Source organism: Canis aureus, chromosome 23 (genome assembly GCF_053574225.1).
Source record: "Canis aureus isolate CA01 chromosome 23, VMU_Caureus_v.1.0, whole genome shotgun sequence".
Taxonomy (NCBI): domain Eukaryota; kingdom Metazoa; phylum Chordata; class Mammalia; order Carnivora; family Canidae; genus Canis; species Canis aureus.
Window position 1 is genome coordinate 38,707,027 of NC_135633.1, and position 11,767 is coordinate 38,718,793.

The following is an 11,767-nucleotide window of genomic DNA, read 5'->3' on the forward strand; positions in this document are numbered from 1 at the left end:
AGGATGAAAGATGGGGGGCTTTGGTGAAAAGGGAGGTGAAGGAATGAGAGGAAGGAGCCTAGCAGACATGTCTCTGAATGACTCGCTCATTCCATAACTGTTTACTGAGCACCAAACATAGGCCAGGCACTGTTCTGCATACCTTGGATACATCAATGAACAAATAAGACAAAAATGCCTGCCCAAATGAAGCCTACTTTACAGTGGGGAAACACAAACAATAAACAGGAGATACATTTAGTAAGGTAATTAGATAGTACATTAGAAAGTATCACATACTCGGGGGAAATTATACCACATGAAGGAGGACCAAGAAAATTGAAGGACATTCATAAATGCATCTGGTGGGTCTCGCTGAGAAAGGGTGAAGCCTTGAAGAAAGTGAGGGAGTTAACCATGTGGCTATTGAGGTACCTGTGCTCAAGGAAGGGGAAACAGCCAGTGTAAAGACTTGAGGTAGGCGCATGCTTCAAATGTGTAAGGAACAGGGAGGAGGCCAGGTGAGGGCAGCGAGTGATGCTGAGGTGTAGCAAAGATGAGGTTGGAGAAGGTCAAACCAAGCAAGGCGTTCTAAGGACTTTGACTTTGCGGGGTGTGAGCAGAAGAGTGAGATGATCAAACTGTTTAAAAAAGAATCACATTGGCTGTTGTATGCAGAATAAACAAGAGGAGCTCAGGTGGATGCAAGGACAGCAGCTAGGAGGCAGCAGCAGGTATCCAGCCAAGGACTGTTGGTGGCTTAGGTCCGGGTGGGACCCATGGTGAGCAGAGGCTGGATGCCAGACCTAGTCCAAAAATAGTGACAGAACTATTTGGTGGACTGGGTATGGGATCTGAAGGAACAGAGTGGCTGAGGATGTGTGCAAGGTTTTAGCCTCCCAAGATGTGGTTAGGAGAATCAGAAGTAAGACAACTGGAAGGGGGGTAGACCAATGAGGCTCCTGCAAAATCTACACATGAGATAGATGATGGAGTGAACAGGGCTGGTGTGGTAGCATGGATGTAGAGAAATAGATGGGTCTTACAGTTTGGGGTAAAATTGACAGTAAAAAAAGTTAAAGTTTCAGATAAGCATTTTGTGGAAGTTTCCCCAATATCCACTGTCTCTTTCCTTAATGGTATAGAAATTTTAGCTGCACATATGGATCCCTGGCTAGAGATTACATTGCCCAGGTTCTCTTGCAGCTAGCTGTAGCCTGTGACCAAGTGCTGGCCAGTTGACCATGAGTGGAAATAGTATCTGCAATGTTCAAACTGTGCCCTTACAAGGCATTTACCCTTCCCTCTGGCTTCTGTGAGGAATTGATGGCAGAAGCTAGAGCAGTCATCTTGGGCCATGAAATGTTAAGATGCATACTGAGGATGGAGAGCAACAAAACAAAGCCACACATCGACCTGCAATTGTCTACCCAGAACTGTTGATAAGAAAGAAACACACTTCTATCTTGTTTAAGCCTCTGCATTGGTTTGCTTCATTACAGCTGCCTACACCAATACAAGTTGTTAGCCATTCCAAGCACAAAGCCCTAACACCAAGTGCTATCCATCTCATGAAACCAGAATAGTATTCAACAAGGTAGGATCTAATTTTAACCTGCCTCTGTTTGTTTGTTCTTAAAATACTGCAACAATATTTGAGCTTCAATGCCCTAAGTCATTGTACAAGAGGCTTCAGCAGAGAGTGAACTGCTGCTTGTGGAAATAGTATTGACTTAGTAACCCACTGCTTCTCTGTCAGTCAGGGGGGCCTAATTCAACATCCTGTCTGAAGCAGAGGTCTCACGAAGACATATTATGCTGTCTGCTTTGGGGGCAGAAAGTAGCATCCCCAACAAACTTCTAAATCTCCGTACCACTCAGCCACCATCTCCTGCTTGATGGATGAGCCAAGCATGGGATAGACTCCCCTCATGCAAAGCAAGCAGGATCAATCCCACGTCGGGCTCCCGGTGCATGGAGCCTGCTTCTCCCTCTGCCTGTGTCTCTGCCTCTCTCTCTCTGTGACTATCATAAAAAAAAATAATAATAAATAAATAAATAAAAACCAAATAAAAACACCAAATAAAAACATATACTTTAACCAAAGGCAAATCCCCGCTATGTGACAATCTAATGACTAACCACTGAATTACAGAAGAGATGGAACTGAAACCTGTGCCACCTCAGGTGTGCGGCCAATGTGGCAGCACTGGCCACTGGACCTTTGTGCGCTCAGTAACTTACATGCCCTAGGTCCACACGGGAAGGTGGTCATTCACAGGGCCCTGCAGCTCTGAGGCCCCACTGCATGAAAAGCACTGGCGCATAATCATGCACAATCACCAAGCACCCTTCTCATTCATTCTTTCCCCGACTACCAAGCTCAAGAGAAAAAATTGCAGAAAAGCAGGTGGTGGAACAGTGGTGGAAGTTTATGGCAAAGATGATTGTTGGCATGTGGGTCAAAGGAGGACGTTGCTGTATTTTGAAAAGATAATCCTTTTACTTCTTCAGTAAAATGCCCTTAAGTCTGGGGAGGTATATTTCCTCCAAACAGGCCATTGCTGGGCATTTCTCTAGACAATGAGAGCATCAGGCTAACTGTAAAGGAGTGGCACTAAGATTGATAAAGTTGAGAGCAAAGAGGTCATGACTCGATTGAGGTCATTTAAAGAGCAAATATTCATTGAACATCTCAAGTCAGACAGAGGGAATATCAGGTGTCGAAACAGTCTGTCTGCAGGTGCTGAGAGTCTAGTGTGGAAGATACAGCAACCAGCCCTCAGAACAGGGTGCTCAGGGCCAAAAGGGAACAAACAGAGCGATAAGACAAATTGGGGTAGGGGGGAACTCAAGCCTTGTTTTGGAAGCTGGGAATAGGACAGCCTTTCCCAAAAAAGGCTATATAGGTAAGTTGAGGCTAGAAATGTTTTGAAGGTCCACTTGCTACCTGAATAGAATGGGGATGATACCTGCCTATGAAGATAGCCCCCCCAAAAAATGGGGTTGAAGTTGCCTATGTAATGTCAGTAAAATATGGCTGGTACCTTATAATACGTAATCAAAGATCTGCTCTGTTGCCACAGTCAACATGGATAATAGAAAAGGTCCTATGTAAATCTGAGAAGAAAGGTACAACGTTAGAGAAAAAGGAAATAGAAATTGATGTGCTGGTGCATTCTCATCACTTAGAAAATACAGACTCCTGCAGGGAACTCAGAATCATCTCACCCCAATCTCGTCATTATTAGGAGGATGTCTACGTCAGCCACAGCAGATGTAAATGGGAAACATCGTCGCTGTTTGCTGGCCTGAAGATCAGGAGGCAGGCTGCTTCTGCCCAATTCTGCAAGCATTGACAGTCTCTGTGGGGTTACTTGACTTTCTCAGCCTGTCCCTTCATCTGAAACTGAGGTGTTGAATGAGAACAATGATTTTCAAAAGCTTTTTCTTTTTACACAAATCCACAGTGAAAATTGGTATTTCACATGGTGACACACTACTTTTGCAGTTTTTAAATTCTATCCTAACCCATTTTTTAAATTAAAAAACTGGTTAGACCCTCTAAGCTAACCTCATGTCCCACAATTTGTGACCTATAATCTGAAAACTGCCAGACTAGGTCTTCTCTAAGGGCCACTCCAGCCCCAACTCCGGGAAGCGTCCACATGATGCAGTTTTCAAAATGATTTCACAGGCATCTCCTAAGATCCTCACAGCAGTGGTGTGACGTGGACAGAGGGGCTCCTGCACTCATCACAGATCACATGGCAAGATTACGACAGAGTCAGAACCAGACCCAGTCATTATAGAACAGCAGTGATGCTTGGCTTGTTCAGCAGCTCCTCTACTCCAGGAGAATTCCACCTTTTAACACTCTGCCTTCTAGCTCCTTAAACACCTCTCCTGACCCATCTAAAGTGGGATGCCCAGATGTCCATTGACAGATGAATGGATAAAGAAGAGGTGCATGTGTGTACACACACACACACACACACACACTATAATGGAATATTACTCATCCATCAAAAAGAATGAAATCTTGCCATTTGCAATGACATAATACTAGAGAGTATTATGAAGTGAAATAAGTCAGAGACAAATACCGTATGATTTCACTCATTTGGAATTTAAGAAACAAAATAGATGAACACAGGGGAAGGGAAAAAATAAAATAAGATGAAAACAGAGAGGGATGCAAATCCTAAGAGACTCTTAACTCTAGGGAACAAACTGAGGGTTGCAGGAAGGGAGGGGTTGGGGGAGGGGTTACTGGGCAATGGGCATTAAGGAGGGCACATGATGTAATGAGCGCTGGGTGTTATATACAACTAATGAATCACTAAATTCTACCTCTGAAACTAATAATACAGTATATGTTAAATAAATTGAATTTAAATTAAAAATTTTCAAAAACATCATGAAAGAATACTCAAAGTGGAATACAAGTCTAGTGAACACATTCCCTATGCTATACTTTACCTCCCCGTGACTTATTTATTTCATAACTGGAAGTTTGCACTTCTTTATTTCCCTCACCTATTTCACCACTTCCCTACCTCCCACACCTCTGGCAGCAACCACACCTGAGACTAATATACTGTACGTCAACTACATGCCAGTTAAAAAAAAATAAAGTTAAAAATTAAAATTAAAAAGAATCTAGTAAACACATTCCAAGAATGTAATGTTAATTTTCACATTCATGGCCTTGCTAGATCCTTCAGGAACTATCCTATGCCAACCACCAATGCAAGAAACTCAGCCCTTGCCCTGGAGAAGCTCACAGTCTAGCAGAAAAAAGCCCACCCACAGATCTGCCCACTAAGTGCAGTTCCCTTCCAAGTTGCCTTTCTCTTATTTTCTCAGTGATAACCCCAGTTGTTCTGTTTAACTCAGCAAGTCTCCCCATCTGGCCGATGGAAAGTGCCAAGCTTCAAGCCCTCCCTGGAGACTCTCAGAGTGCTGGAGGTCAGCGGGACAGGAAGAGAGGGACACTCCAGAGGGAAGTGAAGGTTGTTGGCAGCAGCTCCCTGCACTGCTGCTCTCCCCACTGCTCCTCCTCCTGCCCTCCCCAAGGGGAGGAGAATGTCTGCAGGCTCCCTCTCTGCATCACCCCAGATGCCCTCCTCACCCCACACCAGCATCAATTGACTTCAGGGATAAGCAAAAATCCTTGAACATTATGAAAGGGTCAGGTTACCTAGATTCATGGACAACAGCCTATTGATATTATTTAGGTGGAAAAAAGCATATCGGGCACAAGGGAAGAGTACTTTTAGGGAGCCATAAACCTAGGACTAAAAAAGAAGACATTCAAGCACTTTATTATTTATTTATTTATTTATTTATTTATTTATTTATTTATTTATTATTTATTTATTTATTTGTAACTATTTACAAAGCAGTAGGTGCTGATTGATAATATGCCAGTACTGCTAAGGCAAATATTGTCAAAAAGACTGGAGTCTGTGCTGGGAATTTATTGTTCTGCTTTCCAGTGCCAGTTCCTTCTTTGTCTGATGACAGTGTATAGATTTGCTGGGGAGAAGCCACATCCCCTTACTCTAAACCATTTGGAGTGGCCCTACTTTAAACTTTATCTTGAATTCCAGGGGTGAGCCCTGGCTGGCTTAAGTTATAATTGGTTCGAGAATAGGAAGAGAATTCAATCAGAGTTGATGAGATGGAAGGAATCTCTTTCTGAGGCTTCAGGGAAAGTATCCTTCTCTACCCAAAGCAAGTGTCTTTCTATTCTTGCACAGTTGTGGTGTGAGAAAAGGAAATAGATTATGCCAGCATTGAGATGAAAGACTCCATGGGCTGGAGCCTGAGGACGAAGCTAACATTTCAAAAGCAGAACAGAGAGCCAGAGAGAATCCTTGGCATCCTTGGACGTGCCATCTGGACTGCTGGGTCAAGCCTTGCCTGCAACCCTTCCTCTAGATATTTAGTTAAAGAAAGGTTTTGTTTGCCTAAGCCAGTTTGAGTTTTCTAACATTTGCTACCAAAGCAATTAAAATTCATAAAACACCTTAAATTTCCCAAAGTAGTAATATACAAAGGACTTAGAGTCTCTTTTGAGGGAGCAAGGAGTAAGTAGTGTGATAGGCAGAGATTGAAAGATTTTTTTTTCTTAGTTTCTTCTATTAATTCTGTAGCAAATAATCCAAATGCTTAGCATCTGTATAATCGTTCCTATTTGTGAAAAACACCTTCTCCACATGTATTTCCTCACTTGAATTTCACAATCCTGAGTCAAAGGGATCATTAAAATTTTTTATTTTGTAGTAATTGCCAAGTAATTATCAAGCACTCTATATAGTTTAAAATACTATTCCAAACCCAGTCATTCACTTGATGGTCACAATAACCAACTAAGGTAGGAACAGTAGTTCTGTCATAAATTCCATTTTAGGCGGGAGAGAGTTGGACCTGAATATCTACCTGAAAGTAGGCATTAAATGAGATGCCCAAGTTAATCTGAGGAGATGCTGGGAGGCAGGCCTTAAATCCAGGTCCCTTGCTTCCAGGGTTTTAACACCAGTAATACTAAACTCTACTCCCGGGTTCGAATGTGTGTGCTCTTAAGCCCCGGGATCTGGATTCCAGCGGCAGGGCCAGAGCTAATAGCTGGTGACCTTGGGCGAGTTCCCTTTGTTTTGTATTCTCATCTGTAAAAAGAGAATAAGGATCTCTGATGCCCCATCCAGGTCCAAAAGTCATCGAATTCCAGCCTTTCCTCCCCCTCTCAAAATAATCTTTTCCTGGGAATACTAATTATAACCTTAGCTGACATCCGTCCTCCCCGGGTGTCAGGTGCTGTGCTAAGGACTGTGCCTCCATTTTCTCTTTAAATCTCACAACACGCTGGATACACCTGTCTCTCGTTTACAGATAAGAAAACACGGACTTGACAGAGGTCCCATGAACTCCCCGGATTAGTGAGCTTCAAGGGGAGCCCTGACCCACGGGGGCCTGCACCCCCGCATTGCTGCCCTCGTGGGGGAGAGAAGGCTCCCTGCATCACCAGGCACCTCTTTCCACGCGGAATAGGGGTGTGGGGAGGAAAAAAAAAAGCCAAAGCGGCTTACACCAAGCCTCCGCCAGGCAAAAACGGAAAACCGCTGTTGGGGCGCCTGGGAGGATCCCGCCCGGCCCAGGGGGCGGGGCGCCCCCCCCCCCCCCCCCCCGTCCCCGCCGGCCCCGGGACCGTTACCTTGTTGAGATGCGGGTTCCTGGTGACATCGTACCCGCGCTTCTTCAGGGGCACGGGGCGGGCCGGGCCGGCCCTGGAGCGGCAGCCGCGGCCCGGAGCCGAGGGCGTCCAGCGCGGGACGGCGCCGCAGGCCTGACCCCGCAGGAGCCCCGGCCGCGCGCCCCTGCCCAGCGCGGCGCCCATGGTCCTTGCGCAGACCTGGCACCGGGGAGAGACCGAGGTCAGGGGCGCCCGCGGCTCAGCGGGGCCCGCGCGCGCCGCAGGACACCGAGCCCGAGCCGGGGCGCGCCTTCAGGGGGAGGACGGGGGTCCTCAAGGGCGCAAGGCCCGGGTCCCCGCCCCCGCCCCGCGCCCGTCCGCGGCGGCACCTGCGCGGCTCCCGGCGGCTGGCGGCGCGCAGGCCCGGCCAAGCCTCCCGCAGAGCGAAAGCAAGCCCAGGAAGCAGATCCGCCGCGGCGACCGCCCGCGCCACCCCGCCCGCGCCCCCGCCCCGCCCCGCCCCCGCCCCGCCGGGAAGACGAGCCCCGCACCTCCCGCCTCGCCCGGTGGCCGCCCGGATCCTCCCCCGGCCCACCTGTGCTGCGCCCGAGCCGCCGCGGTGCGGTGTCCCCTCTGCCAATGGCTGCCCGCGAGAGCCTTCCGGAAAGGGGGGTCCCCGCGCCCCGGCCGCAGCGCGGGACTTGCCCCGGGGGCGCGTGCGGAGCGCCCCAGACCCGAGTGAGGCTCGGAGACGGGAAGGCCCTGGCTTTGGGGGTCAGAGCAGAGGTGCTCGCTCATGCGGGGCTCGGTGTTGCTCTGCACCGTGCAGCGCCCTAGCCATTAGCCACGTGGGCTCTGCACATCTAAATGAATTGACTTAAATGGAACAAAATAAAAAACCCAGTTCCTCAGTCGCACTGGCCTCGTTTCGTGGGCCCAAGAGCCACTGGCACATAGCAGCTGTGGGATTGGATAGCACAGGTATGGGGCAGGAACGTCTTGGCAGGAAGTTCTATGGGACGTCACTGATGCAGGGTTCACCGCGCTCCGGGGTACCCTGTGGAGCGGGTCACAGACTGCTGTGGACAGACAGGGACCTTGAGGTCCATCTAGACCTGAACCTGACTTTACATTTGATCCACATGGTAGATTTCTTTTAAAGCAAGCATTTCGTCGTGTGTAGAATAAAATCCAGTCTTTTTGATGCCTATGGGTTATCCCACAGCCTGGCTCCTGCCAACTTCTTCTGGTCCATCCTATTCCACTCTCTCACTGCGCAGTAGCCACACTTTGCTCCTGCCTTGTGCTTCTGCCCCATCCAATTCCTTCCAACCTCAGGGCCTTTGCACTTGCTATCACTTCTACTCACAGTGTTCATTTTCTCTCGTGTCCACAAAATTAGCAACTTAAGGCCTGCCTTCCACTTACTTCATGCAACGTCAGCCTCCATGACAGACCACATAGCGAAGGATTTTTCCCTTCACAGAACTTGCCACAGCCTGTAATTAGCTCGTGTCTCTAATTGTTTATTATCCATCTCCACCTAGAATGTAAGCTTCATGTGGAAAGGCTCTTTGCCTGTAAACCCCTGTATCTTTACTGCCCAGCTCAGGACGTGATACATAATCGCACAATAAATAGGTGAATGAAGGAAAGAGACGGATGCTTTCATAAAGATTGGACTGGAAAGGAGATTGAAAGAGGAGATTATTCCTTTTTTAAAAAAGGTTTTGCTGTTTATCCATGAGAAAGAGACAGAGACGCAAAGAGAGAGAGAGAGAGAGAGAGAGAGAGGCAGAGACATAGACAAAGGGAGAAGCAGGCTCTACACAGGGAGCCGGATGTGGGACTCAATCCCAGGACTCTGGGATCACACCCTGAGCCAAAGGCAGATGCTCAACCACTGAGCCACCCAGGCGTCCCAGAAGGAGATTATTCCTGCGGGAGAGGATCCTCTCTTCTCAGCAGAGGCAACACCAGACACCATAAACTCTTGAACTGGACATTTACATAAGCCCAAAATGATTAAAAAAAAAAAAAAAAAACCGTTTGAGTCAGATTTTTGGTTGCTTGTGATAAAGAACATTAACTGATATTTCCCTCTCAATACTGTTTTTTATATCTGCATATCTTCCTACCAGTCAATAAACATCTCGAGGGGGGGGATTGTGTGTCTGTGTGTGTTTCTGTCTTTGGTTCCTGACACGGACTGAATCATCAAAACCGGTTTGTTGAAAGAGTCCGCCCTTGCTTGACACAATGACCTTTCTCTCACCTGAGGACATTTAATAGGTAAACCTCAGTTATTTGAAACTATCCTGGAAGCCAGGACAGAAACAACAAAGGTTTCCAAACAAGCCAATATTATTTTTATATCATCTATTCACTAAAGTGTGTGCAGTTACATATGGGCGTCTCTCACATGTCCCCACCTGTGGCCTCTCTTTTCTTAACTCAGACATCATTCTAGCAATATTGTTTTTCTCGTGTGTTTGATCTTTGGTCACAGGAAAGGAGAGGTGCTAGCAGCAGGAGGTCGTAGCAAGAGGGGATGCGGGCTCTGCTCTACAGAACTGTCTGGGGGCCCAGGGTCTTTCTCCAGGTGTTGTCCTACTCTGCCCAGGAGCACTGACCGTACATGGGCTTCCCAGGCAGTGACAAGGGGTGGGGGGAGAGGAAGTCCCCTCTAGGGAAATGATGTGGAAGTTGCTCACATTCTACTCACATTCTTTTTTTTTTTTTTTTTTTAAGATTTTATTTATTTATTCATGAGAAATTCGGAGAGAGAGAAGCAGAGACACAGGCAGAGGGAGAAGCAGGCTCCACGCAGGAAGCCCCACATGGGACTCGGACTCGATCCTGGGTCTCCAGGATCACACCCTGAGCCGAAGGCGGTGCTATACCGCTGAGCCATCGGGGCTGCCCTACTCACATTCTATTGATGAAAACTAAGTCGCTGTCACAGTAAGCTACAGGGAAGCCTGGAAAATTGTCTGTAGTGGGAAAGGCACATCTCTGACTATAAGGAAGAAGGGAAAAATGGGTTCCTGGGGACCAAAAACCCCAAGTCTAGATATAGTACTCATTTTATATTAAAGTGTTTGGCGTGGAGTGGATACTCAGAAACTGTTAGCTCCTATTATTGGCATGCATGGTTTCCATCTCTGGTTTCATGAAAACATCTTTACTTTTACAGCTGAACACGGGATTACAGACACCAGGTTCAGAGCCATAGGAACTTTCCAGAACTTCTTCCAAACCCCTACAACTCTGACTTCCTTAGCTGGCCAGCCTTGAGATCTGGTCCAGCACTAGAGAGAACTAATGAATCTCCATAATTTGTCTTAGCCCCTCTCCCTCTACAGCCCATTTACTGACTTCTGCCATGGATGTGATGCTGCTTCCTGGGGTTGCTGGAAAGGAATCCCATTCCCATCCTTCCTGGCCAGTTTCCATATTCCCAGTGCACTTAGTACCTTTACTTTTCCATTTTGATTACAGAGATGTGCATAGCTATCCGTTCCCCTGCTAGACTGAGCTCCTTGAAGATTTGCAACTCTTTGCGTGTCCAATACCTGACACAGTGCCTGGCACCGAGAATGCACTAGGTTTGTTGAATTAAATAAAATTGATGCGAATCAAATTTGTGCATAACCTTCCAAGGAGTGGACTTGATTGAAATCGAACTTGGTACATTGTTAAAAGGGCATCATAATAGCTTCAAGTTAGAGTTTTAGTTCAGTCAGCTATCTTGAAGTGAGATCATTTGTCTTTTGTAAGCAGATTTTAATGTCTCCACATATGGGTTTTAAAAAATGGAGGGACATTAAAAATTCATTAATTTTTGGCTAATCCTATTGCTTCATAAATGCATAATATTCTACACAACATTTCACATTCCTGATTGCCCTAAAAGCACTCTTTAATTCACATTGCTGCTAGTAATATTTGGAGATACTTCTACTCTACTGTTTATGCCAAAGGAGAGTGGTGAGGAACATTTATGTCCTTGTGCTCAGACTTTGCACACACGCCCTGCACTTTGGGACTTCGCTCAAGTAGTTTCCTCTGCTTCTAGCACTTGCCAGTTAAATCTTCCTCCCCAGCTCTGCTCAAACACCACATCCTCCAGCAGGTCAGTCTTCCCAGATTACCCAGGCTGCAGCAGCTTGCCCCATCTCCCGCGTATTCCCCAAACTCTGTTATTTGCGTCTGTCCTATTGCACTTTTATGGTCTGTCTTCTCTCTGTGAAATAATTTACTTATATGCCTGTCTTCTCTGGGCCTCACAGGGGCTCACAGAAGGAAAAACAACAGCTTTGGATTCAGACAGTCTTGACCTTCACCACTGACGAGCTTGTATCACCTTGGGCATTTTATGTGACCTCTCCCTACAGCTCCATCATCTTCGTGAATAAAAGAGTAATTCTAATATTACTTCCTACATTGATTTTTGGTGGATTAATATATTTATTTGTTTTTTATTTATTTACTATTATTTTTAAAGATTTTATTTATTTATTCATGATAGACACAGAGGGGGTGCTGGGCAGAGACACAGGCAGAGGCTCCATACAGGGAGCCCGACAC

At 46.7% G+C, this 11,767-nt stretch overlaps 1 protein-coding gene across 1 annotated transcript in view; it reads right to left on the bottom strand.

Annotated features, from left to right (window-relative positions):
• Nucleotides 1-7,396, bottom strand: part of ME3 (malic enzyme 3) — a 186,601-nt gene extending 179,205 nt beyond the window's left edge. The window contains exon 1 of the mRNA XM_077867354.1: nucleotides 7,199-7,396. Within this exon, the coding sequence (XP_077723480.1) occupies nucleotides 7,199-7,381 (183 nt within the window). The 5' untranslated portion in view covers nucleotides 7,382-7,396. The remainder of the gene's footprint in view (nucleotides 1-7,198) is intronic.
• Nucleotides 7,397-11,767: the final 4,371 nt, after the last annotated feature.